The following is a 27,880-nucleotide window of genomic DNA, read 5'->3' on the forward strand; positions in this document are numbered from 1 at the left end:
ATGACGTATCTTCCTAGGTAGGCAGGATGGTGTTGTTACCTAAGGTACCTCCCTACCTGACCAAGCGTGCCCCACACGGCGCGTCCGGAGCGGTCGATGAACCCACTCGGACCCGGAACGACGGATGCGGAAGGCCGTGGGGTCGGTGCATCAACTCCACAACCATGCGCGGGCAACTCAAGCGTCGGCGAAGGCGGCCATGACAGAGACCAGTTGACTTGGAATATAAACCTGGCCGGTTGCTTTCCATTATATGAAGCTCTGAACGAGTTGTCAGCAACAGGGGGCCATGATAATGATAGCCCTGGTTTGAGGGGCGTTCCGGCCAGAGGACTACTGGAAAGATTGTCCCCGCCTTTCTGCATGCTAACAGACAGGTTCCATTGTCTACAGCGCCCATCACAATCCATGATGAACTTTGTGTGCACACGCACACCGCAACGTCTAGTGAAACAAGGGTGGAAGATGAAAGACTTCCCGACTTGATGCAACGACGGGCGCAGCAATTAAAATAAAATAAAAGGCCCAGGCCGAACACTTCATGGGATGCATCGCAGCCAATCAAAATGCCAAAACTGTTGAATCAGGCGGCCAGAGCCAGATTATAGTGCATCTATGGTTTTGTGATCAATAGGGTAAATGCCTAGTGCTAGACATCTCCACGGTATTTCTTCATGCGCCTTGTAATCGTACCTCGACGATCAACTTCCGAATTAGCCCCGCCATCCTCAACTTCCCTCCATCTGACGCCCTCCTCCTTGGGTCCGGACAGGTGGGATATCTCCGCCTCCAACCCTCCCACACCTCACGTTCACGTCCCGTGTCAAGGCCTAGTCTGCCATCCCAATGGCTCGCGGGAGGGCTGTCCGACAGAGGAAGGGCTAACCGAGCCTACCATCAGCGAGTGGGAAACATTGGAGGAGCAGAAAGTGATATAGGTCATAAAGCAAATCGTCTCCATGAACTTAAATACACTCTCCGAGGCCTGGTGTCCTCCGTCTCCGCACCAATGCTGCTACCATGTGGCAAACAAAACGTGACGCTTTCGTGAGGAGCGTATCACAGGGGTATAGATACAACAATGCAGCATATAGGAAAATGCAGAAGTAATTCGGCCACCTTGGCCCCCGTTCCTCCCATGTCAGATTATCGTCACGGCGTCCTGATATCCTCTTACAAATATGATACCGAGAAGAGGTATATTTCCAAATCGAGCCCTCCTGTCGTCGAATCACCATCATGCGCGACCCCCTCACCGAGGGGCTGATATCTCCTGCCCGCCCCTCTCCAAAAGAGATCCGCTGTTTCGTCAATACGGCTTCGACGTCATTCACATCGTGGCGGCTCCAGTGTTCAGCTGAAGGCAGTTGTTGAGGAGGTTGGCACCCTCGTGCAAGAGCTCCCAGCGTGTGGTTCCAAACGAGTCCTTCAGGACCAGCAACAGCGCAGTGTTGGTGTTGACCCCTTTCATCACCTTGAGATCATCGGGCGAGCTCGCTCCGCCGTATTTCGTCAGGTATTCCCGCATTTGGTGCACCTGTTCCTGCTTAGTCCCCGGTACCGGTGTCCCAGGGCAAGGGCCTTCCAGGGCGAAACCGTAGCACCAGACGACGAGGGCGGCAAAGTACAAGACCCACGGTCTGTTGAGGAGCACATCGTCACGCGCTGTATAAGGCTCGTCGTACTTGTAACCGTTGGCCTGCGGCAAGTGGCTCGCATCGGGCATAAGGACGGACCTCAGAAACTTTAGTGCATAGAACGTGGCGTCCCGGGCTTTGGCCGATGGCGCCCAGAGATCTCTCATCCTTCTCTGGGCGCTGTTGAGGTCCTGTTGCCCAATGGCCCTCCCCAGAAGCCTTTTCGCCCTAGCAAAGATTTGGCAGTCGACAATGTCAACGTGCATCGCCATGTGAGCGAGATGATGCAACACCGTCCGGCTTTCAAAGACAACGTTGGAATCATTCTTCTTCGCAGAGTCGTACCGGTAAGGATCAGAAGAGCCTTCCTTCATCGTCAGCGACTTGTCGAAATCTCCCTTCCAAGCGTCAAAGGCTCTGGTGAGAGTGCCTCGCCACTTGTCTCGGCCACCCAGCGCCTGAGACACGCCGCCGCCGAGCACGTTGACTTGGAGGTCCCTTTGGTTCATGTGCCAGCTGACGCTGAGGAGACCGGCCATGAGAACCATGCGGCCGAAAGGGTTAGTTTGCACCCCTTGCCCGCTGAGTGTCCGTTTCAACCCTTCCAGGAAAGACAGGGGCTTGACCCCGTTGGACAGGAGGTTGGACTCAATCCTGCCAACTTCTGCGCCACTCGTGGCCTTCCACAGAGCATCGTCGCATGGGAGCGGCAGCCTCATCTCGTGAGTGACCATCACCGTAGAGTGCCCAAACATTGTAGCGTGGATCGAGTCGATGACAAATGCCGCAAAGGCAGCCCGCCTGGTCGACTCGTTGGTAATCCAGTGGTTCCACCACTCATCCGCAGTGTGAGCCACGCCCGACGTTGAGGAGTGGCGAGAGCCGTTCGTCTTGTCGTCTCGAGGATTGGGTGGCGAATCGAGGGATGACTTGCCGATTAGCGACCGTCCACGGCGCATCAGGGTGATGGTTGTCGCATGATGGATATGGGCCCTCTCGTGCAGCTCCCTCGTCGAGTACATCTTCTCGTAGAGCTCGAGGAGGAGAAGTGTCTGGAACACCCACAGCTTGGCGGGAGGTCTGAAGTTCGGGTCCATGAATATTTCCCATCGAAGATGCCAGGCCAGGAAGTTGGACAACTGCGCCCCAGCCTTTGTTACCTTCTGCCCGTGGGTCTTGTCGAGGCAGGCGGCGCCAATTGTCATCATCGCAAGGAGCAGCAAGTTGGGTGTTCTGTCGGGAGAGAAGGTTGGTTTGTGAAGAATGGGGATCTGGTCGCTGAAATGGACCCAGTACGACCCGATGTATGCCTGCATCATTCGTTTGCTGAGCATATGATCGCCATCGCTACGATCGCCCTCAAGGATACTGTCACGCTGCCGCAGCACCGGAGCTTGGTCGTTCTCGTGAAACCTTTGGTTGATGAAGTCGTAGATCTCCTGGCTCTTTTCCTCGGAGATGGTGGCCTCCGGGAGGTTCTGGTCGAGCAAGTTGTTGACGGCCATGACCTGCTGAGGACCCGAGGGGAAATACCCAGCCGGCACGCCATCTGTCCCTACGTATGGAACACTGTAGGAGTTTTGCACCTCCCCATAACTACGCACCGTCAGCCAAGCTCATGTCTCGACACACACGCACAAGGTGTAGACTCACTTGTTTACGTACCCTGGAGCTACCATGTGGCCCATTGGCGAGCCTTCCCCTTGTTGCGTGTTGAACAGATAAGCAACAAAATCTTCCGGGATTGTGACGTATGGCGATTTGCTCAATATACTGTCGGTTCCAAAGACTGGGATCGTGCCGGGCATGGACATCTGATCGAGCAACATCATCTCGCCCGATTGTTGGGGGTGGCCCTGCTCCGAGTATTCTGCAGAGGTGGTCGGTGCGTACGTTTGGCTCTCGCGGGGTCCGCTGCCCGCTCCGTTGGAGAAATCGGAGGGAGGTAGGTTGAAGGCCGGGAAGTTTTGCTGGTTGGTGTACGTCACAGGCTGAGGGGCGCTGTGCGGTTGGGTGTGGTAGCCGTTTTGACTTGGGGTCGGGGACATGTATGCCCCGTTCGCTTGAACTGTCGGCCCCGGCCCGTTTGGCGACTGCTGCGGAGGCCGATGGGCCTGGGCCTGGAGACCACCATAACTGCTCTCTTGATGCATGTAGTTGTCCATGGAACCGGGATGCGCGCCCATGGGGTATCCGGGGGGGGTGTTCGTTGCCTGGGCAAACGGGCTACCAGAGACATCCTTGGGGGACTGATACTGCATCTGAGCCTGCCGCACGTTGGCGAACCCAGTGGCCGGTCGACTGGTCTCGGGCGAGGCAGACCCGGCCAGAGGAAAAGGAGGCCGATCTGCGGTAGGAGACAGGTGGCTCATCAGTGAATCTTTGCGATTCAAAGCAGACCCTTTTGCCGTGTGACGGTCTCTATGACGGTTACACAAGTCGAGCCGCACAAAGGTGCGGCTGCAGTCGGGGAAGTCACAGGCGTATATCTGCTTGGGTGTGTGGTTCAGCTGGTGACGGTACCTAGGGGATGATTAGCTAAACAAGTAGTCGCCAAGCCTGCACAGTCAGACATACAAATGCTCGGCCCGAGAGTAGCTTTTCCCACAGCCCTCTTGAGGGCACTCGAACTTCTTGTCCAGGCCTTTGCGACTCCTCCGTCTCTTTCTTGCAGGACCGCCGTCCGAGTTGGAAGAGCCAGCTTTGCCTTCGTCACCGTCGGCCTCGTCATCATCCACAATGTCGACATCCTTGTCTTCAGAAACCTGCCGCGGCCTGCCTCTCCCCGGCTCGTGTTCCTGCTTAATGAAGCGTTGCGGACTCGCCCGCGGTTCGTGTTTTGACGCCATCGTCGCAGGACTAGTGGAAGACAGGGAAATGGAGGGTTTGAAGTTGGTGCAATGCGCAGGCAGAATAGAAGTCATGGTTTCACAGCCGGCAGCTTCTTAGACCAGATATCGGCATGTGCCAAAAGTGGCATGCGGCGCGGGTCCTGCCGTGATGAGACGAACAACCGCTGCAAAGCCGCCGAACGGTCTGGCGCGGCGTGGCTAACCGATGTAAAGTGCGGGGAGTTGTGGATGAATCTCGACAAGACGGTCGGCAAAGCAGTGATATTCGGCCCAGAACGGGCGGCGTAGCGTTGTTGGGATATGGGTCGGTCCACAGGACTCGTCGCGTGATGTGCGTCGGGTTCCGTAATGTGCAAACTCGAGCGCAGAATCGTAGTTGGTGTTCCTGCGTTCGGAGCCCCTCCAAAGCCAATTGGAGAGGGTATTCAAAACATGATTGAGAGGGAGTGTCTCCCGCCAGCAGAGTCAACGGTGACAGCGACGAGGTTCAGGCGGCGGAGTGAAGAGCGCGAAGACGAAGTCGAGTTGGAGGACCAGAGCGCTGTCTTTGAGGAGAGTAGCAGTAAGACCTCCTCAGTTGAGGTATAGACCACCCTTGAGGCGAGATCAGGCAAGGCGAGGTAAGCTGTCGGGGGGTGGTTAGCCAGTGGATTTTTTTGGTGGAGATCGTGGTATTAATGATGGGCCAGCCGCCTGTTGCGGTAAAATGGACGAGCGCCGGCTGCAGGACAGAGCGCGAGAGGGGAGGGTGGAGGGGGGGTGGATGTTAAAAATAAGAGATGGCAAGGTTGCAGGCTGCGGGTGGGAGTGGACCAAGGGACCATGGGCCGTGGACTCAAAGCGTTGCGTCCGGGGGTGTAACGACAAAAGGGTCAGGGCCGTCCGTCAGGATGAGAGCTAGGCAAGGGACTTCCAGGCAAGCCCAACGCTATCTCCGTCGCTTTGTATGGCCAGGCGAAAGACAGAGGGGAGGGAAGAAAAAAGAAGAAAAAGAAAAAGAAGAAGAAGAAGAAGAAGTTCGAGCGCGGGGACGGTCTGGTCTTCCTCTAGGTTTATTGATAGATTGGTGATAGGATTCTGTGCGATCGTCTTTTGGAAACCAGTCCGATGTCCAGGTAAGACGAGAGGAGGGAGGAGAAGCAGATGCGATGATGGGTGATGATGAAAAACGAGTATGATGAGACGGCGCAAAGGGACAAGAAGAGCATCGTTCTGTTCTCTTCTTTTTTCTCTTCTTCTCCCCCCCGTCCCTTCCCTCCTGGAGAGGGACGCCGCCGTAGTTCCAGCTGCACACGCTTCTCACAGCGGTCCAGTCTCTGGAAAGCAAGACAGGGAAACCCCATGGGCAAAAAGCGTCGCGGTAGACCGGATGGAATGGCCATGTACCGGGTACGCCTAGCGGTGTTCCAACCGTGTGTATTGCAGGGGTCTGGTGGTGCACGCTAGGTACCCCAAGCTCCATGGTACCTCGGCCAGGACGGCGTGATCCCTTGGGGCGAAGCGAACCGACGCGAACCGTTGATGTGCGCCTAAGCCTCAGGTTAAGGTAGGTACCTCGGGTTTGAGGCCAATGATGGAGTGTACGTCGGAGTGCGCCGGTGACGACTGCAGTAGCTGAAGCGGCAACAGGAGTGGTTCGGTCTTGTTCGGTCGCATGCCGTGCTGTTGTAGTGTCCTTCCCCATGAAACTCAACCATGATGCAACGCCATGGTTGACGGTGTTTGGCAAGATGGATATGACCGCGGCATGTTTTGACCAGCCCCAAAGCTCTTCAGCCAAGGAGTCGGTTGGAAGTTGGATATGCGAGAGAGAGAGAGAGAGAGAGAGAGAGAGAGAGAGAGAGAGAGAGAGACGGAAAGACAGTCCGCGAAGGGGGACGGATGGAAAAACATAGAGAGCCGGGGAGGGGGGCGGAAGAGCATGCGACATACGGGAGAGTGTGGGTTTTCCTTACCTGAAGGTTTACGGTTGATTGATGCAAGGGCAAGCCTGACGAGACGGCTGACGAGACGGTGCGAACCAGAAGAGATGAGATGGGACAGGTGGTAAGGCTGTAGCGTCGTGGCAGAGCGTGAGCAGACTCGGGGCACACAAACACAAGATGAAATCTTTTGATGCTTCTCGAGCCTCGGGGCGGGTCGGGCGCCGAGTACGATGTTTGGTTGCTGTCGCGCTGTGATAGAGGAAAGTGGTAGTGTAGTGTTGGTTGGCCTTGGAGAGCTTGCCTTTGGTTGTGGGCGGTTGGCTGGTGGGTGGGTGGTGTGTGTAGTGTCGTCGTGACGCCGTCAGTGGCACCAAGTCTTGGGGAAGTGGGTTGGAAGAGGCATTCGATCGTCTAGACGAAGGAAGAGAGAGACCACGGAGAGCACGAGTGTGGGGGGTCTCGAGTCTTATGCCACCTCCCGCTCCCAATCCCACTCGCTCTCCCTCCCTCTGAGCCCCGTCTGTCTCGACCAGTTTGTCTCGCTCCTACTGCTCCTCCTCCTCCTCCTCCTCCTCCTCCTCCTCCTCCCGCCTCCCGCCTCCCCAGGTGAGCCGACCGACGTGAGCAAACAGCCCAGCCAGGGTCTAGGTGTGTGTGTGTGTGTGTGTGTGTGTGTGTGTGTGTGTGTGTGTGTGTGTGTGTGTGTGTGGCCTGTGGCGTGGTGCGATGCGATGTGATGCAGTGCAAATGCCCTGTCTTGACCTGCCGTCGGCCAAGCAGCTTAGCTCTCATAGGCGCGATGGAAGGGCCCTAGCTTGCCAGAGGTGTGGTGGGCCACGCCATGGGTGGGTGGCTTTAGTGCTTTAAACAATATGGGAAAGCCGGTTGGAATGCTGTTAGGTCCGCTTCTCACTTCGCGCCCTCCCCCCTGGGCGACATCCGAGGTGTGCACTCGTGGAGGTGGAGGCGGAAGCGGAGGCGGGGGCAAGGTACACCGAAAAGGTGGGCGAGGGCAAAAAATAAAAATAAAGAGGAAAAAAAAAGAAAGAAAGAAAAAGGAGAGACAAGACAGGCACACACTGTGAGGCAGGCAAACACCCCCGACTCGACGTTTCCTGCCATGCGTTGTGGTGCGACCGGACCGTCGGTTGACTGACTCCCGTCGAGTTGATCGTGATGCTTGCGCCTATGCCTGACCTCTACTCGCGTCTGATTCATCTTGGGTATTCGTAGCCCGTCTCTCTGGTGAAGACGTAATCTCCTTGTCCCTGTCTGTGCCCCGAGCGGAATGGTGGTGTTGCTGTCGCGCGCTGGATGCAGACCAGCTAATATCGCAACATTGACAGACCATGTAAGCAGAAAGGACGCTCAGCCAGTATTCGGTACCCTTTGCGAGAACCCGACGAAAAGTTGACAAGTGACCGGCTCTGCATGTACGTCCCTGCACCTCATCGTTCGTCGCAATGGAGGAAAACGGCGTATCCGTCCGAGGCAGCGCCGCTTTGCGTTGTTTATTCTTCGCTCTCTCTCTCTCTCTCTCCCCCTCCGCCCCCCCCCTGTCTTTTGCCAGAATTTTATTGCAAGGCAGAAGCAGACTCTCTCGCCATGGTGTTGGGGCCCATGCGACTTGCGCCGATTTTGCTGACCCTGGCTGGAGCTCTGCCGCGTAAGAGGCCGAACTGCATCTGGCCTATACCTCGCAAGGAGTACAATATCCAAATCTGGCTGGGGAGGACCCGGTTGTGAACTTGTGAGGTACATACACGTACGAGGCAAGCCCACTCTCTCCGTCACATCGCTCTCGCCCTGCCCTTCGCTCAACGGATATGGGTCGGCAATTCGCCGTGACAAGAGACGGCTTTCCAAGAATCGCAATTCTTTTCTCGTGATAGATCCACATAGTCTCGAGTAGCGAGGTTACGAGGCGGGTCATGCAGACCCTGCTCCCGTCATTGCAGCTCGAATAGCCCTTGGTTCGCCGTTGACTGTCGTAAGAAGGCTGCCAGAAGAAAACGACAATCCTCCCGTCATCCTGTCTCTCAAGACCCCCAAACAAGATCCCACCCCCGAGCTCTCATCCCCAAATGACAGGCGTCCCCATGCAGACCGTGACTGGTGTGGTGGCTAGCCTTTACAGGGATGGTCGGCGTGTGAGTTCACTTGAAGAAGCCGAGACGTGTGGGGATGGCGGGCACGGCCTGGAGCTTGGGCTGGGGGCGCCATCCCCAACCTGCGGGCATGGGTACGTGCCCCGGGCCGCCCGTGTCACCTACGGTACCTACTTCACTGTCCCAAAAGCCTTCCTCGACTCTTTGCCAGCTTGGGCACTTGGGTTGCTCACAGACGGTGCCGCTTGAGCTCTACAGTGATCGCTCTTGCTAGTTTGCACGCCCACGCAATTTGCTTCGAGGCCCCTCTCCTCTCCGAGATGATTGGGCTGTCAATAGTGCAAATGAGTAGCTGCAGATGGCGGCGGCGCGCGTGCATAAGAGAGAGAGAGGGGGGGGGAGGGGCGAGGTGGTGTGGGAACAGGCAACTGGTAGGAGGATGCTGAAGAAGGACAAGGAGATGAAAGGAGAAGTGCGAGACTTAAGGGCTGTCAACCAGCTTCGAATCTCAAGGAATCTCAGGGTATCAAATCTCCGTGCCAGCCTTGCGTGTCGTGATAAATCCTTCACCCGTTCCGTCGTACCGAGTCGGCCAACTGACCTGGCCATCACGTCTAAGCTGTCAAATGAAGCTTAGATTGCTCGCCTGCAGAGTTTGAAGATAATCACGTACTATTACTAAGCATTTAGCGACATCAAGTACCTAGCACACTTCTCCGATGATTTTCTCTAGCGGCAGCTGCCATGTCGTTGCCAGTCGTGCATGTCAACACCCCACGCACTGAGGCTGAAGTGCGCAATGCGTGGGTGAACCTTCATTGACGCCAGCTGTGTCGAGATATGGTGGGTGGACTTTTGTCATCGTCCGGGCATCTCTGCACCGCTGCTCCACAAGTATGTGTGTGTCTCGGCGCGCCATCAATCTGCCATGCCCTTCCCATCTCGTAATGGGTTCCCAATGGGGCATGGCTGCAACTTCGACCAGGAATAGCTGTACTCAACTCTCGTTAGCTATATAACCCCCCTCACACCGGTCTGTTGCCTCATAGCTAGGTCGAAACTCGACAATCTCAAACACCACTCACAAGGCCAAAGTACTTCGCGCTTCGTGCTTCGCCTTCTTCCTCTTCCTGGAAGACCCTTTTTGGCGATCATACCCCGCGTAGGGTGGAGTGTCCGTTCTCCCACCCCATGAGGGTGTGTCGAGTGAGTCACAAAGCCAAAATCTCCTCCTCAGCACACCTTGATGCGACCACGACCATTGGCGGACGGAGAGCGTACCGGCAGAAAGTGCTAGCCGCAGTTTGCAACGGAGGGAACTTGTGACATTACTTGGGCGAGATCGGGTCATGTGCGCAGGCACGCAAAGCGACATATCTTTTCGTGGTTTAGTGTAGCTTCGGGGCTCAAGTACTGTCGCAGACCTGGGGGGCGAGGGGTTTGGCGCGCTTCGCACAATGACAAGCACAATAAACGCACACAAAGTATGCCTTGAATCTCTCAACTCCGCATTCGACTCGACAGATTGGGCTGGGGACATTGAAAGCCATTGTGTAACACTGAAATGTCTGTTCCCCCAAGGGCTGGACACGGATCTAGCGTAACTCTCTCGATCAGCCTGGTGGAGAAGGCGACAAGGATCTTTTAGCCGATCGCCAGTCAGCATTTTGTGAACAAATCACAGACTGACTCTTAGACCCACTCACCATGAGCTATCATGGACTGGGGTCTTCTAACAAACAGCTGTCGGGGGTTGCCCCGTGAGAACCGCCAACGGCACAGAGAAGGGGGCGGGCCGCCGAACAGTCGCCATACAGAAAACATCAGCTTTATCCTTAACATTTAGTTTCTACTAACGAGACGGTTTCTTGGTGACTGTTGGCGAGGTAGCCGAATATTGTTAACGCCCAATGCTCGCAAAAGACTACGGAGCCGAACACCCTTTCAAGCGTCAGCAGCGGCATCGAGGGTGAGACGCAATATCTAAGAAGATGTTGGGCTGCCGCGCCTGATGTCTCGCAAGCTTCTACCGAAAGCGGCAACGCCGGATCAACAACACAAGTTCAATCGTCAAGATGCTGTGCCTGAGAAAAAGGAATGCGCCAAACCACCTATCGTTTTTCTTGATCCCAGTCCTCCATAGGGAAGGACGTCGATCGATGACTCAGTGACATGGAAAGCCATGAAGTAGTCGTACCTCAAGATTGGCGTTGAAAGAAAGTTTGGGGGTCTCGTGGTCCACCTGCGTCTGGACGTGGGATGTCCCCAGGAATGTGTGTGAAATCAATTACGTGCGGGATAGCGACCCAGGCTCCTGGGCCACTGCGCGTCTGGCGGGAAGAGAGGGAAGCTGATTCCGCAGGTCAAAATCCGAACTTCAAGGCAATACTTGCCGACTTTTTTTTAACTTTTTTTTTACTTTTTTTTTGTCGCTAGGGCCCTGGACTGTCCTGGGCGCTACTATGTATGCAAAGCCAGCGGTCGTTGATTGCAATTCGCAACCCCCGGTCGGCGAGATTGATTTCTCGGTGGCTTACCGATTGACGTAGTCGTCTGCTACTCCGAGACCCAATCCTCCCTTGATGCGAAGGTTAAGGCCAATGAGAAAAGATTGCGGGTGTGCGTTTCCGCAAGGTATTAATCCGAAAGACTTGGATTTCGTCCTTACAATTGTCATAGTTTGTGGCGGCTGTATTGACGCTATTTCCGAACCTGGGTGTTCTGCTGATGTAAAATGTCAGCTCGTCCATGCTTCTCAATGGGATCAAGTGCGTACATACCTAGGTACCAGTGTACGCATGTGTCGCGTGGAGAAGACGTCGGCTGCAGATCAGTCCAGACAAGGTAATCGGGACATTCCTTCCGCTCCAATGGGATATCGATATTGGACGGGCTTTCCATTGCCTTTATTCCTTTAGTCATAGACTTGCGCAACGGCGAAGCTCGGGCTTCTTTGTCTCCGTCCTCTGCCGGGCCTTATCGTCTGGACTTTGATGCTGGGATGATATGACAATGTAGCTGGAAAAATTGTCCTCGTCATCTCTGCTTCCGAAGCTGTCCTGATTGGCCACCAGTGTCCCGAATTGTACTTGTTCCTTAACAAGGTACGACTTAACCCTGCGAGGTTTTGGATGCTGGCGTGCTGCCTCTCTGTGGATGGGTTAAACATTTGCGTGGTAACTTTAACTAGCGATCGGCAAGGAGGAGGGGATTAGCTTGACATGATGCCGCCGTTCACTATCCTGTGTCTTGGCCGCAGGTAGGAGAATAGATTTGTTTTACCAATCCAGATTGCCGGCTTGTTCCGAACATGGCGGTGAATTGCTGTAGATGGAGGGGAGACGACGGTCTTGCCAAACGCGCCGCGGGAGATGGGGGAGGGGCCGAAAGTGCGACGAGACTGAGAGTGGGCAACTTAAGTAAGCATGTGCGATCGGCAGCTCTTGTACTCCGTACCGTAGGTAGTCAGGTCCGATGGGTACGTACCACCTGTTGCGCCTTCAGAGACACCTGGAAGGCAACGGGTCCCAGGCACAGCGCTCGCTCACCGTCCACATCAGACCCCGAAGCGCCCCCGCAGCTCACTTCTCGACGCCAGGCAGGGAGGGCCCCTGGGCAAAAGCCAACCCGGTGCAGCAACCAACAGCAACGGCGCCGGTGCTAGGAGCCATGACGTGAGAAAAAAATCCCCTTCTCGTTACCCCCTGGCACCCATCGCTTCCCTCTCTCGCACCACCTCCTCCCCTTATCTCTGCACCGACTACGATGTGACACTTGGCTACGTCCTTTTTCCCTAACCCTGCGACCTTGACCGAACCCAATCACGACTGGCCTCGGCGAATTCTCAACCAAGTTCCTCCTTCGTCATGGCGCCCAAGTCCTCCAAGGCCGCTCACGACGATACCAAGTCTGAAAGCACTGCCCCCAAGGAGAAGCAAACACCTGGCTCTGGTGGGCATCACTCGAACGGAAAGCTGCGCCGTGTGGCCAGCTCGACTGGTTCCCAGTTGCGGGAAGTAACAAACGCCAACGCCGCCGCGGATGTTCAAGTCGCTGCAAAGGAGACGGCTCAGAACCCAGGGGTAAGCCTCCTCGTGTCGTGACGCATCGTCGTCCCCTCGAGTTCGCTCCACAAGGCACCACTTGCTGACCTTTTCTTCTGGCAGATACAATGGAGTACATTTGACCGAGAAACCCTACATGCATACCGACGCGAGCACCATCTCAACACCCCCACCTCGTTTTCCTGCTCCTACCGCCAATTGGTCCTCTCACGGCCCGGTGGCATCGGCCTACACTCCCCCACGATGGCTCGGAAGAAGGAGAACAGAAGACAGAGCAAAGAACAGCTCACAATGTCAGTGCGGAAGCACTTCAATGGGCTTGGGATCCAGGAGAACGATGTCATTGTCGACTTCATTCACAAGGTTAGGAGCCACGCTATCACAAAAAGCGACCGCCACAAAAGGTCTACATCAACACCTCACGACGCATGACAACCTTGTATAATGGACAAAGGGATTCCTTGGGAACTGGAAGTATCGACGAGAGCTGACCGATATACGATTGTGTCGCTGCTGGAGCATAGCCTGGCCGACTGTTTGGGCGATTTGGACTGCATAATGATACCTCACCGTGGGCGGGAACCTCATGACGAAAGACGACAAAGGCAAAGCCCTTTCTCGCAGTTTTACATAGCTATGATCTACAACCTACTCAGTAATGATATCTGGCGTTTTTGGATCCGGAGACTTGGATCGGCTTATAACATTGCGTTTTGCATTGGGCGCCCGCCATGGGTATGTTTAACTTGCTGGTCCTCGGAGTCCCGGCACAGTGTACCTGTACCGAGTATCCATATCTGCTCTGAGATTTACTATGGTAGAGCGCAGATAACGCGCATTGCCGCGAATGAATGTGGGACCAGCTTCGCGAGCCACTTAAAGTCATTGATTGCTGACGTGAAGCAGACACTCTAGCAGTCACTATCAATCCGCCCCCCACCCAAGACACCCCCTGCATCCACCCGCGCTACGGTGCGTCTTGTGCCTGAGGCAGTCACTGCAGTTCGGCTTAGCATCGGGCCAAAAAAAAAGAAAAAAAAAAAAGGTTGATATCATCCCGTCTCTCAATGGCATCGAAGGGCAAAGAATTTGCGGGAGAGTTCCACTTGCGCGCCGGTGCTTTTTCGCGTACCCGGTCAATTTAACCCCTAAACTCTGCGTAACAACAGCTTCAGATGCACCGTCAAGCTTCACAATGAATGCAAGCATTCTTACCAAGGCAGCGGCCCCGGGCCGCCTGTTGTCCAGCCGCATCTCCCGGCAATCCAAGCTCAAGGACTCTGTTTGCAAGCGCGCCCACATCCACACCGTCACTTACACCGTCCGGCCCACGAACTCCTCGGCTGCACGGGTGACATGTCAAGCTCCCGTGTCTAAGCATGTAAGTATCGTCGCATGCCAATGTATTTGTACATCCTGCTGATTAGCTTATGCGACAGGCCTTCCACGCGACGTCCAAAACCTTCGCCCCGAGCGACCCATACAAGACCCTCGGCGTCGACAAGTCGGCGTCTGCGGGTGACATCAAGAAGGCATACTACGGCCTGGCGAAGAAGTATCACCCCGATACGAACAAGGACCCCGGCGCGAAGGAGAAGTTTGGCGAAATCCAGAGCGCGTACGAGATCCTATCGGACCCGAAGAAGAAGCAACAATTCGATCAGTACGGCGCCGCCGGCTTCGACCCCAGCGGTGCACCCGGCGGCGGCGGCGGCGACCCTTTTGGAGGAGCAGGAAACCCTTTCGGTGGCGGGTTCGGCGGGGGGGGATTCGGCGGCGGGTTCAACTTTGACGACATCTTTTCGGCATTCACAGGCGGTCAAGGATCCCCGTTTGGACGCCGCGCCAGCGGCCGGAACCCGTTCCAGCAGGAGATCCTGGTCGGTGACAACATCGAAGTGCAATCGAGCATATCATTCATGGAGGCGGCCAAGGGAACGAGCAAGACCATCACCGTGACGCCCCTGACCGAGTGCGGGACGTGTGCAGGCAGCGGCTTGAAGCAGGGCACCAAGAGGTCGGAGTGCAAGTCCTGCAACGGAACCGGGACGCGGGTGCACTTCATGAACGGCGGCTTCCAGATGGCGTCGACATGCGGAGCCTGCGGCGGAACCGGCACGACCATCCCCCGAGGCTCGGAGTGCAGGTCCTGCGCGGGCAACGGCGTCGTGAGGGAACGCAAAACCATCACCATCGACATCCCCGCCGGCATCGAGGACGGCATGAGGCTACGGGTCGACGGCGCGGGCGACGCGCCCATCACGGGCAAGAACGCCGATCCCAACGTGCGGACGCAGAAGGGCGACCTCTACGTCTTCGTGCGCGTGGCGCCCGACCCCAAGTTCCGCCGGGCGGGCTCCGACATCCTCTACACGGCGAGCATACCCATCACGACGGCCATGCTCGGAGGAGAGGTCACCGTGCCCACGCTCGACGGGCAGGTGAACGTCAAGGTGGCCACCGGCACCAACTCGGGAGACAGGCTCACGCTGTCCGGCATGGGCATGAGGAAGCTCGACGGCAGGAGGGGCGGATCCGGCGACCTGAAGGTCGAGTTCAAAGTCAACATGCCCAAGTATCTGAGCGCGAACCAGCGCACCCTGGTGGAGATGCTGGCGAACGAGATGGGGGACAAGACAGCCCGGCGGATCATGAACGTCACGCCACAGGGGTAAGACAGCAGCGGCGCTCCCCTACCCATCCATCCTTGGCAATCTCGCCGTCACCCGCAACCACTCCTCGTGCTAATTCTATCAAGCAGAACCCAGCCTGTGTCGCCGGACGACTCCGAATCCCACAAGAACGAGGGCTTCCTCAAGTCCATGTGGCACACCCTGACGAACCACCCGGCCCACCAGAAGCCCTCCGAGGCGGACGCGGACACGTCGGCGACGGACAAGAAGACGGACGAGAAGAAGGACGGTTCCAAGAATGACTCCGGCTCCGGTTCGGCGTAAAGGGGAAAGCCCGGGGGCAAGATGTGTTCTGTGTTCGTCTTGTACCAATATATTCGGCCTTCCATGCGGCTGGCTAGGCGTGTAGAACTACTCTTTGTTCGCCAAATCGATTATAGACGGAAAGGAGAAGGCAAGTCGGGAGTTTGCATGGCAGGTGTTTAAACGGTTGATATTTCTGTTCTATCTTGTTGTTCCCCACCCTTCATAATCCAAGTAGTAATCCCCCAACCTGCCGTAGGCCGAGAGCGGGGGCGAAAGGGGTTTGCACAGCGGAGCGGCCCATTTCTGGCCTGGAGACGGCCATTTGCTTGCTTGTTGTATTATTTTACAGAGAGTGTACAGTGTAGTATAGACATCGGCGGGGGAGGGGGAGAAGAGGAGGAAGGATTAGCCAGCCCTCACAAAGGCCACTCACCTCAGATTTTGTACAAGGAGACCACACACCCAATCAATAAAACCAAGACAGTCTATAACCCAGTGAGCAAAAACGTCGGCAGTTGCCGAGGCGTGAGGGTTGACTAAGCTCGGGCGGCCCGTTGTGATGTGTATTTGCGTGAGGTCTAACTAAGCCATGGGGCCTGTCTGCGTGAGATAGAGTTTGGCGGTCGGACTCGAGTCACGGGCAGTTGTTGGTCGGCACGATGACTTGTTGGCTGTGTGCACGAGAGAGAGAGAGAGAGAGAGAGAGAGAGAGAGAGAGAGAGAGAGAGAGAGAGAGAGAGAGAGAGAGAGAGAGAGAGAGAGAGAGAGAGACGATGCGCAGAGCGATAAGCAGACCGGTCACATAATGGGCTTCCTCTGAAGATCATCATGTCCTGGATGCGTTCCGTTGCTGTGGGAAATGTGTCTTTGGGCTCGGCCGTGGGGTCCATGACCATGGTTTTCTCAATTGCTTCTGGAGGAGGGGAGCTCTCGACCCCGGGCTCCCAAGCACCGAGACGGGCGGCTAGGTACCAGTAGTTGGTCAGTGTACCTCCGTACCGTCAGCTTTGAAAGTGAAAGAGAGGTCAACCTTGCAAGGAGCGGGCCGTTCGGGCCTGTTGAGGGAGGTTGCCCGCGCGGGTCTGCTTTATCCCCCTGCTCAGCCCATGTGGGGTCACGAAGCGCCGACCGACGACGCCCAATGAGTGGTCGTGGTGGAGGGGCAACTGTCTCTGTGGCCCGTCACCTGCATGGTGGGCGGGAAGAGCGGAAGACCAATGTCGATGCACGGTACATGGGCCGTCGAGGGTGCTGGAGACGTCAGTGAGATTGCGGATGTAAGTGGTTTTGTACGTGCGTGTGCGTGTGTATATGAGAGAGAGACAGACAGACACACACAACGCTACATCTCTCTGCTTCGTTCGTGACCAAAGTCACACACCCGAAACGGGGGTAGGAAGAAATAAGGAAAAGGTAATCAGCTCGATTATCTGTATGGATGTGGACGGATGGTTTGTAAGGGCTCTGGATGACGACGATGCTGCGCTGACTGACTGCAGCCTGAGCAATAAGCCGTACGCAGTAAGCCGCAATGATACCGTGATGTGAGGTTGGTGCGGCCAGGGGCCAGGGGACATCACGTATGTGAAAGCCATAGCTTGTTTGGGCCGCCATGCTCGGAACGAGATGACACGGGGTAGAGTGACATGCGGCAATGGAGGAGCGTCGCATCGGGCACGTCTCACTGTGATCCAGCCGAGAGCAAAGGATAGGTCGTCCGGCCATGTCGATGCGGGAGGAGAGCTGTACTATCTACGTGAAGTGAGGTGACAACGGGGGTGACGAGAACACATCTTATTATCGAGGGCATATACCTTTGGTTACTACCAGGGTTGTCTGCCCATATGTGCTCCGCGGTTGACTTGTGTGAATATTGGTTGGCCCCGATACAAAGTGCCTACGCTCGGGATAGCTGCCCAATCCAAGGAATGCCGGCATGTCCTCGAGTCTTTTACTCGTGGGCAGTGTCGAAGAAAGCAGCGGAAGACGCAGTAAGAAGAACCCCAGCCAGGGTGTACTGTCGCTCAGGGGATGAGATAGACGCTGCACAACGCTGCCAGTGAGTTGCGAGAGTTGTAGTGTTTGTTGCACATGTCTACGGACCTTCGCATCATGCGAAATAGTTGATGGCTGCTTGTATTGGCTTCCGGCAAGAGTATCCTGGAGAGATGAGAAGCACAAGCAAGCTGATCTCAGTCGTTAGACGCGTGTCTTTGGTCCACCATGTTATTACATCCGAAGTGCCAGCATCCATCCAGTTTTGCTTGTACGACGGGCAGCACCCGCCCCCCCGAAGCCAGAACCCCGCCAAAAATCTAGGAACATCCCCGGTTCCCCAGTGGGCAACAGTCGCTGCCTGGCGGCTACGCAACACGTACTACGGCAACCCAACGTATCCTCTCCCGGTCCGCGTTATGCGCCAACGTCAACACCACCGACAAACACCAATTGGACGACGACGGCGACGACGACGAAGACGAAGGACAGCGCTCAGCCTCCTCTCGTCCCCAATCTCCGAGCCCCGTTTGGTGTTTCCATCTCTGGGGCGCTTCGTCCTCCCAGCATATATCCACTGCCCGCCACCACCAGAGGCACGACTCTGGAAGCTTGACAGAGAAGAAAGTCAAGACGCTTGACGACGCCGAGCCATCACGGACGGATAGCTGCCCCGCCCTCAAGCTCTCCACCCCCTTCGAGCCTGTTTCGCAAATTGCCGTCTCTCATCTTGCCGGGTTCCCCCAGCAGTATGACCTCACATAAACACGAACTCTATCTTCGTTCACTTCTTCGCCAGCATTAACCGACGGAAAGAAAAGAAGGGGGGAAAAGAAGAAAGAAAGAAGAAAAGAAGAAGAAAAAACTGCAGCAACCTGAGCTTTGGAAGTTGAACACCCCACCATCCTTCATCTCTGACAAAATACTCCGTATATCCGCTGTCATCTCATCGTGCCACCCCACACCCACACCGGCGTCATCGAACGAAGTAAGCAACTAGAATCAGGGCCGGCTGCAGAACAGCAGCCCAACGCCCGCCGGTCCCGTCAACCGGGCTGCTGCACAACACGCACGCACGCACGCACGTACTCACTCACTCTTAAGCCAGGCACCCTCGAGCTGACAGCAAGAGTACGTACCCACCCATCACGGAGCTCGAGCGCACTGACACCCAACTGCTTCCAAGCCTCTCGCAATCCGAATCGCCGCTTCCCGCCCCCACCCCGCACTCCGCCTATTCGTACCACAGCAACACTGAAAGCACAAGCCCAGCCCAGCCCAGCCCAGCCCAGCGAGCGACCCGACCCGAAGAGCTGCATCCGTCCACCTCCCAGTAACGTTACCACTTCTTCGCAAGGCCACCTCTGACGAGGCCCCGTATGCCACCCAATCATTCCGACATCTGAACGAGGCTGCCCGTCTTCGCAAAATACTTGACCGAGTGCGATTCATTGTCGCTCGCGACAACAACAACCCCGCCCCCGCCCTCCCCCCGCCATCCTCCGGGTCGAAACCTCGTCGTCGTCATCGTCGTTGCCGTCATCTGTCAAAATGACGCAGTCGCCCATGATCTCGTCGCCGCTCAAGGCCACGAACGAAATCGACTGGGTCACCCCGCTGAAGGACTACATCAGGAACACATATGGCGATGATCCGGAGCGCTATGCCGAGGAGTGCGCCACCCTGAACCGTCTGCGACAGGACGTGAGAGGCGCCGGCAAGGATAGCACCTCGGGCCGCGATATGCTCTACAGATACTACGGCCAGCTCGAGCTGCTTGACTTGCGCTTTCCTGTTGACGAGCAACACATCAAGATCTCCTTCACATGGTACGTCTCAACCGCCTCCCCCCCCTGCCACCTTGCAGCCCAAAGCGTCGTTTGCGCATACTGACCACCCACGGCCTCGCAGGTTCGATGCCTTCACGCACAAATCGACGGCGCAATACTCGCTCGCGTTCGAGAAAGCCTCAATCATATTCAACATTTCCGCCGTTTTGTCATGTCACGCCGCTCACCAAACGCGATCGGAGGAGTCGGGCCTCAAGGCCGCGTACCACTCTTTTCAAGCCTCCGCCGGCATGTTCACTTACATCAACGAGAACTTCCTCCACGCACCCTCGTCCGACCTCAGCCGGGAAACCGTCAAAACACTCATCCACATCATGTTGGCCCAAGCGCAGGAAGTGTTCCTGGAGAAACAGGTGGCGGACCACAAGAAGCCGGCCCTGTTAGCCAAGCTTTCCAGCCAGGCAGCCTCCCTATATTCGCAAGCAGTGGAAGGCGTCCAGGACAACTTCAACAGAGCCATTTTCGAGAAGGTCTGGCTTCTCATGGTTCAGGTAAGAACTGCTCTAGCCGGTCCCCCAGCACAACCTCCGGGATGCTTCCACCCAGCTGCCTCGGCTGAGACTAACCGTACCAGGTGAAATTCAACCTTCTCAGCTCCATGTCGCAGTATTACCAGGCCCTTGCGGACGATGAAGCAGGTCAGCACGGCATTGCTGTTTCCAGGCTCCAAGTGGCCGAGACACAGGGAAAGGAGGCAAACCGCATCGCCAGCAACTTCCCAAGCTCGGTGCCACCCAGTTCCAACCTCGGCGCCGAGACCGGCGGTCTCCTCGTCGACTTTACAAAACGCCATTTATCGACAGTGCAGGATAAGCTCAAGGAATTCACCAAGGATAATGACTTCATCTACCACCAGACTGTCCCTGCGGAGGCGAGCCTGGCACCTGTTCCTAAGCTACCGGCGTCAAAGCCAATCCCTGTCAGCGAATTATACGCCGGTCAAGATATACAGCGCATCACGGGGCCGGATTTATTCTCCAAGATCGTGCCGCTAGCTGTTACGGAATCGGCCAGCCTCTACGACGAGGAGAAGGCCAAGCTGATTAGGGCCGAGACGGAGAGAGTGGACACCGCCAACGGTGAAATGGCGGCGAGTTTGGACTACTTGAGACTTCCCGGTGCTCTTCAGGTCCTGAAGGGCGGTTTCGACCAAGAGATCCTGCCGGATGATGAATTCAGGACTTGGTGCGAGGACGTTGCCGGCCACGAAGATCCGGCCGCCATTTTTGAGACGCTGCGGTCTGCCAAGGAGATTATTGTGAGCACGCTGGACAAGAACACGAAACAGTTGGACATGGAAGAGAGCGTGTGCGAGAAGATGCGCTCCAAATACGAGAACGAGTGGACGCAGCAGCCGAGTTCGAGATTGACGTCGACGTTGCGGAGCGACATTAGGAATTACCGCGAGGCGTTGGAAGAGGCAGCGCGGAGCGACAACCAACTAGCGGCAAAGCTGAGACAAAACGAAACCGAATTCGAGGAGATGCGAGCTGCTGCCAGCCATGGCAGCATCGACTCCTTATTCCAACACGCCGTCAGCAAGGTGCGCGGCAAGTCCAGCAATGTCACGAGCCCTTCAGGCAACGAACCGAACCTACTGGACGTCGACTTCGAGGAAGGGGGCCCGAGTGTCGTTGACCAGATCCACAAGGTGGAGGATATCATGAAGAAGCTGAATCTTATCAAGAGAGAACGCAATCAAGTGCTGAAGGATCTCAAGGAAAAGGTAGAGGACCCCCCCAGCTCGAAGGGTTCGTGGGGAACGTAGAGACACTAACGCCAGCAGGTTCACAACGACGATATTTCGGAGATTCTGATCCTCAACAAGAAGTCAATTACGAATTATGAGAACCAACTTTTCCAGTCGGAGCTGGAGAAGTTCCGTCCTTACCAAAACAGACTGCTTCAGGCGAACCACAAGCAGTCGGCACTGATGAAGGATCTGACGACCAGTTTCAACACTCTCCTGCAGGATAAGCGAGTTAGGTCGGAGCAGAGCAAATACGAGACGGTCCAGAGGCAGAGGACGGCAGTCATGAACAAGTACAAGCGAGCGTACCAGGAGTTCCTCGACTTGGAGGCCGGTCTTCAGGGTGCGAAGACGTGGTATGCCGAGATGAAGGAGACGGTACAGAGCCTCGAGAAGAATGTGGAGACATTTGTCAACAACCGGCGCTCGGAGGGTGCTCAGCTTCTCAACAGCATCGAGCAGGAACGCTCGACTCGCAAAGACGCACATGCGGAGCTGGAGCGCGAGCGCCTACGGGGCCTGATGGAGCGCATGTCGATGGAGCCTCCCGCACCTTCGCCAAAACCCGCGTCGAACCGGCCTACGCCTTCGCCTTTGAACTTCGCCAACCCCTCCTCGACACCACGATACCCCCAAACCAACTTTTCAGGACAGTATCAAGTTCCTCAGTCCCCGCCCCCAAACCAGCAGCAGTACCCCAGTTTCGCCGCCCCTCCGAACTCTCAGTCGTACACGCCGCAGCAGGGGAATGCGTACGGCCAGCCGGCGTACAACCCAAGCCAGTACGGACGCACTCCGGGTCCGACATCACCGCCTCCCCATCAATCCACGTTCGGTCCAGCTGTTCTCCGCGGCCCTGCCTCGCCTCCACCCACCCAAACGTCGTTCAGCCAGAGCCAGCAGTACGGTGGCTTCCCTAACCAGCAGCAGCAAATGCCCGCTGGTTTTGTGCCACCACCTCCACCTCCTGGCCCGCCACCACTGGGTCCACAGCAGACATTTTACGGTCAGCAGGATTTCCAGCAACAGCAGCAGCAACAGCAAAACTATCAACAGCAAAACCCCCACAGTGCGTACCCGTCAAGTGCGCATCCACGGTCGGCTCAGCCGCAGCAAAACAGCGATCCGTGGGCAGGGCTGAACAACTGGAAATGAGGAAGAGACTGCGTTGTACGCAGGCTGGCGTGCAGGATGATGTGGATTTGTATGTTGAGTCGGCGTGGACAGTTTGAGATACGGCGGATAAGGAATCCAACACCTGGACACGTACTGCAGGGGTCCCAAACGCGAGTGGGTTTGTGCATGAATCTGGAGTCTTGGGAGTTGCTCGCTATTACAGTGCAATGCTGTCTCTGGATATGGACGAAGCCGAGTGTGCACAAGGCCACGGCGAGGGAGAGCCGTGAGGACATGGGAGGAGAAACTAGGCCGGCAAAAGAACGGGGGTTGGCAATGAGGAGACCGACTCAAGCAATAGCCCGCTCGAATAAAAATGATTACTGCACGCTTAGACCGGCTGCCGACACTCTGGACACGTGCAATGGACGACGTAGCTGCGACCTTGCTCCACGCGCGATGTAGACGCCCACAAGGCAAGCCCCGGCCATGCCCATCCCGCATCTTACCATACCCGGCTTGCTACCTGGCACCGCCGGCCCCGGGTCAGACCGTTGTTGATCGTGTTCCCCACGCCGCCTTCTTCTTGTTCTCTTCTTCTTCTCCACGTCTTCCGCGCGCCGGCGGTCCGGGAGGTGTTGGTTGTAGACTTGCCCCCCCCCTCCCCTCCCCGAGTTGCATCTTCGAGCGGCTCATCGAGACGCATGACGCTCTCCTTTCCCGATAGGGTGCCATCGAGCGATGCGCTTCAGGTTAGATAGAATATATATATATATATCCCGTGACGACACCCGAGCTGACCCTTTCTCCGCTCCCAACACGGCCCTTGCTCCGGCCAGCTTAGCTGGTTCATGTTCTTCCACCCAGCACACGTCCCAAGGGCGAAGGAGCGCTACGAAGAGCAGACCCTCCGCGTCCTCAGTGTCCCTCCCCAACCGCGCGCCTTCGATGGGAGGGAGTACCTCGTCGGAGGCAACGGCGTGCGTTTGATCCTGACGGGGGAAAAAGGCAGTCGTCCGCACCCAAACCCCTTCGCCCCTTTCTCTGCTTTCTCAACCCACCCCGTCTTCTTTGGCGGAGGAAGGGGAGGGGGGCAGGCTGCCACCAGGGCGGCGCGTCGGGGAGGCGGGCGGGATCTCGAGATTCTCAGGTGGCCATGGCCACCTTTGCCGGGTTGGCGGTGCAGGTTAGTAGGCTGTGGTACTTTCTAGCTGCTAATAGGGGGGGGGGAAGCGGGGAGGCAACGGTTCAGGGGCGGAACTTGGGCGCACCGTGGTCGTGGCCATGGAGAACGCGGGGGTTCGTGGTAGACATGGCTTGCGACAGCGATGTGTGGTGGAGGGTTAATGATCACCAGTTTTACACGGCGGCTAGTTGCTTGGAAAGCGGCTTGATGAGGATGGGAACGGATATAAGGATGAAAAAGGCACAAGAGACCAGGAGGTCACATACCCCCGTTCAAATCCTTCTATCCGCATCACGGGTCACTTGCGGTTACGAAACCCCATTCGCGCCTTGTGTGACGACGGCGTCTCACGCGCCGACCTCACCAGTCAGCCTTGCAAGCCTTGACCAAGGCGGGGACGAAGCGCGCGCGTGTGTATGTATTTATGCAAGTATATGTGTGAGACAAACCAAGTCTCGCAGTCCGAACAGAGTAACTCTACCAGACCGAGCCAGGGATGAGCCAGCTGAGGCGTGAGCGATCCTGGCTGTTGCCGCCTGCTTTGTCACCGCTTATGAAATCCCAGACTGGGCAGAGACCTCGTTGGATCCTCGGGAGGGTCGGAATGGACCCGTTCGTTTGCCGCGCGGAGCCGCGGGGGGTGTTGCCGGTGAGTGCTAGATGCTTACGGAATCCGAAGCTTTTTAACTTGGCGCTGGACCGGTCCGGGCTAAGGACATTGGACGATCATCATACCGACTGCCCGATGGTCACCGCACGACAACCTTTTCCCTTTATTCGGTTGTTTCTTAACCCCAAACCCCTCACTTGCCACGACATGAGATGCCTATTGGGAGCAAAGGGCCGACTCGACGCATTAACTCTCGCCATGTTGGCAAGCGGGAAGTGCCGCAGATCTCGGCAGTTGCAACGGTGATAAAGACAAGGCCACTTTCTCTTTCTGCTTCAGTTGTCAACAACTTCAGCAACCAATAGTCAATATACGCTATTGCTGCTATTTGATCGATCGCCTGTGATACCAACACTCCCCCCCCGCCAAAACTACATCCCACGTTTGCTGACGTGATGCTGCTGCGTGGCACCCTCGTTCTCCGTTCTTCGTTCTCCCTGGGTGATGAAGGCCATCTCAGATGCAGGGACGAACGGAAAAGCGCGCCCCGCGACTCAGTTCTCCGTTGCCTCGCGGGAATCACCTGTAGGTGTTTCAGACAGCAGGAGGAAAGTTCATCGGCTCTAGGGGTCATGCTACGGGAGGTGCGGCAACCGTTCGGCTCAAATTCCTTTGCCCACGTGCTCTCGAATAAGCGTAGGGCCCCCCGGGAAACCACTCGTCTCGCTCGGAGAAAATGTTTTGTTTTTCCCCTTTCTTGGCTGTGTGCCTCGAGGACGGCTGTACGCCGCTGACCAGAAGAGGCCACTGCCGTGGATATCACCATGGTGAGGGTAAGCAACCGAGGTGAGTCACGTGACCTCAGAGCGGCTCCACTTCACCACCAGTCGGGCCGGTCGGTGATATCGCAAAAAAAAGGTTACACGAACACTAGTCAGTACCACCGCCCTGTTATAGGACGACGTGAGACATCCGCATAAGATAGCTGGGAGGCAGAAGGGGGCAATCCAAAACGACAGCGTGGAATATCCCCGGCCCAGCGGGGCTCCTCGCCTGATCTACTACCGACTTGGCAAGGGGTTGTTCGAGACGCTGGCCACGTTTTCTGTCGGAATTCGGTTGAGTTTGTCTGAGCCAGAGCCATGGATACCCAAGAGCCTCAAGAGACCCTGCGGCTCGACGGGCTTTCTCCCATAAGTGCCGCTCTCTGCTGCTCCCCGCCTCATCCTGTCCTAGTCAGGACTTCGGGGTTAGAGAATCTGATCCTTGCCGACTGGGAGGCGGCAGTTTAGTTACAAGCTGTGCATTCCAAAGTCAGCCATGCCAAGCATATATAACCTCAGTGGTGCTGGCTGGGCTGGAGGGCCCCAAGGCCAAGGGCGTTAAGCACTGTTACTACTATGTGCGAATTCAGAACGCCTGGTTCTATGCCCCGTTAGGGTCGGCGTTGCGTTATCGGCCAAAGGCTGCCTCGTCCCACGATTTGGAGGTGCGCCGGAGGGCTTGTCTCGTCAGGGAAGCTGATAACAGGGGCTGGCCAGGGGACATGTCGAGAACCTCTCCCGGAGGCTACCCTTGAGTATGAGTGTTGATTGAAATGAAGTAAGTTTATTCCGCACCCTTCCCGCTCCTAGTGCGTGCAATAGAACCCCGGGGCATGGTGGCTTGGAGGGGGTAGCTTCAGCCAATGCACAGACAAGGACCATGGAGGCAGCATTGGCCAAGCCAGGTTGCTGCTGCTGTCTCGTTCTCGTACCAGTGTGAGCAAGGCGGAAGAAACAAACGACAAGGCAGCTCATCCAGAACTACCGCTAGGGGCCGTTGCAGTTTTTGGGCCACCCAGGTCTGTATGCTGCCTCTTTAAATATGGCTGTGGAAGACGAGACTTGTTGATGACACGCTCTTCCACGTGTGCCACTGAGTCTGCTAATGAAGATTCAGACAAATTAATGCTTAGCAATTGGGCCAAGTTCTATGGGGATACAGGCTGATCAGTGTAAATCATCCGACGAAAGCATTGATTAGAACAGAGTGTCTAGCCGTAGGAGAGAAGCCCGGCGGCTGATGGCATTGAGGCAGTCTTGTGATGGCCTCTTCTCCAGGCCCAATGCGGACGCAATTGGCGAATCTCCATGCGAAGCAGTTTTCTAGGTCCAGATTGCTGTCCAGAGGAATCGTCTTGCATAGTCAGTCGCCGGTACCAATTAGGTGGCAACGCCTCGTCCCGTAACCCGGCAAAAACTTTCGTTGAAATAGAGCGCCTCATGCGTTTGATATGAGCCGAAAGATCCTAGAGTAAACCCTAGGCGGCAAAAGCAGAGAACCGGGTTAAAGCTGCATCCGTAAGCTAGAACCAGGGCAAAGAAAGTGCCCATAGCGTGGTAAAGTTTTCGCGCTGTTCAAGTTCACAGGCGCACGGTGGGGATGTGTATAGTCCTTTGTGTGTACCTCCTTGAGAATGCATCATGAATGCAATACTCGGTAAGTAACTTGGGGGGGAGGAAAGCGGGAGAGAAGTCCGAAAGGGAAAAGAGAAGAGAAGAAAAGGAAACCCTGACCAGGGCTGGTTGGCCGTCCTTCTGGAGGCCAGAGGCATAGTCTACGACGTGTCGAGCTGATGAGTAGGTGAATCCCGAGACGGTGGCATATTGCAACACTGGAACGTGGCTAGTAGGTCAAGCGGGTGGGTACAAGAGGCTCGCCGTCTGCATCTGCATCTATCTGCCTGCAAGCGCATCGAAACAGCATGCACCGACGGCGCGACGACAGTCTGCGAGATGCCTCACGTCTCCGGCCTCGTCGGGATGCATTAGTGTATGACCGAAAACGCCGATGCTGGAACCGTAGCACTCTGCGATCGATTGGAGGGGGACACAGACTGGCGGTAAGCCACGATGGTTAGACCGACGGGTAGAAGCCATCCGTCTGTTCTGCTCCAAACCGTAGCGTCGGGCTGCCTGGCTGACTGACTGACTGCCAGCTCGTTAGTCGACCAAGCTGGTAGCGATTGTGGCCTAAGGGGTGCGGCGGTCGAGGCGAAGAGCATGTCAACGACGGGTATAATGCTTCTGTCTTTTTATGACTTCATTGGCGTTGTCCATAGCTAGATCGGTTGGAGGCATTCGTCTGATATCCGATGCGCACTGACGAGCAATTACTTTGTGAATCCATGCGTAGCCGGCGGGACAATCCGCACGAAGCAAGGTGACTGTCGTTGGTTGGCGGGTCAGACTCAGGGAGGAAGAGGAGGTTGAAGGGTCATTACTCGGGAGCGGTGACTGAAACAGCTGTTACACTGCCTAGCCCCTCCCCCTTCCTGTCAGCAAAACACCGCGCTCGCTCACCCAAGTCGTCTGGGTGTCTGAGGCTGCCGGATGCGGAGACGCGCAGCTGGGCGCAGTCAAATCGTGTGGCTTTCCAGGATGGGGGTGGAATTTCTCCCAGGACCCTAACAGACAATTGTGATCCAAACACATCAAATACGACCATGCCAGCCAGGCCTTGGGATTGGCAAATCGATAGACAGGGAAGAGTTGAAATGAAGATTTTCCCGGAGAAGAAACAACAGAAGTGAAAAAAAGAAAGGAGAGAGGGGGAAAGAAGGAGAATAAGAAGAAAATGATGAAGAAGAAGAAATGTAACGGAGCGGGAACGACCACCACATTCCGACACCGACGACGTGGGCATCTCGTGGCAGGTGCAGATGGGCTGTCAAAAAAACAAAACTGGACAGGGCAATCAATCCAGACAGCACGTACTCTGACCGGGGACTCTGGCAAACCTAGGAGGATTAATTTCAAGTAAGAAAATTTGCAAGACGAGGATGCCGTCGTCAACGGCGAAACCTT

The 27,880-nt window shown here is 56.2% G+C and overlaps 10 protein-coding genes across 10 annotated transcripts; 6 read left to right on the forward strand and 4 right to left on the reverse strand.

Moving 5' to 3' along the window:
• Window positions 1–1,330: 1,330 nt before the first annotated feature.
• On the reverse strand, window positions 1,331–4,561 carry LY79DRAFT_512562 (fungal-specific transcription factor domain-containing protein; the record flags this gene model as incomplete). The annotated part of the gene is made up of 3 exons (XM_060554382.1): window positions 1,331–3,233; window positions 3,291–4,160; window positions 4,215–4,561. 3 exons carry the CDS (start codon window positions 4,559–4,561, stop codon window positions 1,331–1,333), a joined length of 3,120 nt encoding a protein of 1,039 aa, XP_060415525.1.
• A 686-nt stretch (window positions 4,562–5,247) lies between these two features.
• Window positions 5,248–6,622, reverse strand: LY79DRAFT_153996 (uncharacterized protein). The gene has a single exon (XM_060551082.1). It carries the CDS (start codon window positions 6,417–6,419, stop codon window positions 5,418–5,420), a length of 1,002 nt encoding a protein of 333 aa, XP_060415526.1. The 5' UTR covers window positions 6,420–6,622; the 3' UTR covers window positions 5,248–5,417.
• A 2,869-nt stretch (window positions 6,623–9,491) lies between these two features.
• On the reverse strand, window positions 9,492–10,297 carry LY79DRAFT_549485 (uncharacterized protein). Its single transcript, XM_060557477.1, has one exon. The coding sequence runs from the start codon at window positions 10,186–10,188 to the stop codon at window positions 9,604–9,606; it is 585 nt and encodes a 194-aa protein (XP_060415527.1). The 5' UTR covers window positions 10,189–10,297; the 3' UTR covers window positions 9,492–9,603.
• Window positions 10,298–12,294: 1,997 nt separating this feature from the next.
• On the forward strand, window positions 12,295–13,128 carry LY79DRAFT_154080 (uncharacterized protein). The gene is made up of 2 exons (XM_060551083.1): window positions 12,295–12,604; window positions 12,689–13,128. The coding sequence occupies exons 1-2, from the start codon at window positions 12,389–12,391 to the stop codon at window positions 13,016–13,018; spliced, it is 546 nt and encodes a 181-aa protein (XP_060415528.1). The 5' UTR covers window positions 12,295–12,388; the 3' UTR covers window positions 13,019–13,128.
• Window positions 13,129–13,781: 653 nt separating this feature from the next.
• Window positions 13,782–15,543, forward strand: LY79DRAFT_512529 (chaperone DnaJ; the record flags this gene model as incomplete). The annotated part of the gene is made up of 3 exons (XM_060554380.1): window positions 13,782–13,967; window positions 14,026–15,257; window positions 15,345–15,543. 3 exons carry the CDS (start codon window positions 13,782–13,784, stop codon window positions 15,541–15,543), a joined length of 1,617 nt encoding a protein of 538 aa, XP_060415529.1.
• Window positions 15,544–16,742: 1,199 nt separating this feature from the next.
• Window positions 16,743–18,285, forward strand: LY79DRAFT_578641 (uncharacterized protein; the record flags this gene model as incomplete). Its single annotated transcript, XM_060559961.1, has 3 exons — window positions 16,743–16,802; window positions 17,649–17,791; window positions 17,865–18,285. 3 exons carry the CDS (start codon window positions 16,743–16,745, stop codon window positions 18,283–18,285), a joined length of 624 nt encoding a protein of 207 aa, XP_060415530.1.
• Window positions 18,286–19,071: 786 nt separating this feature from the next.
• Window positions 19,072–22,275, forward strand: LY79DRAFT_668644 (BRO1-like domain-containing protein; the record flags this gene model as incomplete). Its single annotated transcript, XM_060563549.1, has 4 exons — window positions 19,072–19,349; window positions 19,432–19,861; window positions 19,945–21,096; window positions 21,157–22,275. The coding sequence occupies 4 exons, from the start codon at window positions 19,072–19,074 to the stop codon at window positions 22,273–22,275; spliced, it is 2,979 nt and encodes a 992-aa protein (XP_060415531.1).
• A 630-nt stretch (window positions 22,276–22,905) lies between these two features.
• Window positions 22,906–23,902, forward strand: LY79DRAFT_549497 (uncharacterized protein). Its single transcript, XM_060557478.1, has one exon. It carries the CDS (start codon window positions 23,088–23,090, stop codon window positions 23,445–23,447), a length of 360 nt encoding a protein of 119 aa, XP_060415532.1. The 5' UTR covers window positions 22,906–23,087; the 3' UTR covers window positions 23,448–23,902.
• Window positions 23,903–24,768: 866 nt separating this feature from the next.
• Window positions 24,769–25,611, forward strand: LY79DRAFT_578643 (uncharacterized protein; the record flags this gene model as incomplete). Its single annotated transcript, XM_060559962.1, has 2 exons — window positions 24,769–24,865; window positions 25,376–25,611. The coding sequence occupies 2 exons, from the start codon at window positions 24,769–24,771 to the stop codon at window positions 25,609–25,611; spliced, it is 333 nt and encodes a 110-aa protein (XP_060415533.1).
• Window positions 25,612–26,872: 1,261 nt separating this feature from the next.
• Window positions 26,873–27,851, reverse strand: LY79DRAFT_154193 (uncharacterized protein). The gene is made up of 2 exons (XM_060551084.1): window positions 27,298–27,851; window positions 26,873–27,240 (listed from the first exon to the last, which is right to left on the reverse strand). The coding sequence occupies exons 1-2, from the start codon at window positions 27,717–27,719 to the stop codon at window positions 27,117–27,119; spliced, it is 546 nt and encodes a 181-aa protein (XP_060415534.1). The 5' UTR covers window positions 27,720–27,851; the 3' UTR covers window positions 26,873–27,116.
• Window positions 27,852–27,880: the final 29 nt, after the last annotated feature.

The sequence above is a fragment of the Colletotrichum navitas genome (assembly GCF_030913465.1).
Source record: "Colletotrichum navitas strain CBS 125086 chromosome Unknown LY79scaffold_20, whole genome shotgun sequence".
NCBI lineage: Eukaryota > Fungi > Ascomycota > Sordariomycetes > Glomerellales > Glomerellaceae > Colletotrichum > Colletotrichum navitas.

What these genes read in the sequence shown, in the direction of transcription:
- LY79DRAFT_153996 (XM_060551082.1), bottom strand. Translation starts at nt 6,419, where the DNA reads ATGTCGCATGCTCTTCCGCCCCCCTCCCCGGCTCTCTATGTTTTTCCA.
- LY79DRAFT_549485 (XM_060557477.1), bottom strand. Translation starts at nt 10,188, where the DNA reads ATGCTGACTGGCGATCGGCTAAAAGATCCTTGTCGCCTTCTCCACCAG.
- LY79DRAFT_154080 (XM_060551083.1), top strand. Translation starts at nt 12,389, where the DNA reads ATGGCGCCCAAGTCCTCCAAGGCCGCTCACGACGATACCAAGTCTGAA. An exon ending in AGACGGCTCAGAACCCAGGG is followed by an intron (nt 12,605 to 12,688) that starts GTAAGCCTCCTC and finishes TTCTTCTGGCAG; the next exon opens with ATACAATGGAGTACATTTGA.
- LY79DRAFT_549497 (XM_060557478.1), top strand. Translation starts at nt 23,088, where the DNA reads ATGTTCTTCCACCCAGCACACGTCCCAAGGGCGAAGGAGCGCTACGAA.
- LY79DRAFT_154193 (XM_060551084.1), bottom strand. Translation starts at nt 27,719, where the DNA reads ATGCCCACGTCGTCGGTGTCGGAATGTGGTGGTCGTTCCCGCTCCGTT. An exon ending in GTTTCAGTCACCGCTCCCGA is followed by an intron (nt 27,241 to 27,297) that starts GTAATGACCCTT and finishes AACCAACGACAG; the next exon opens with TCACCTTGCTTCGTGCGGAT.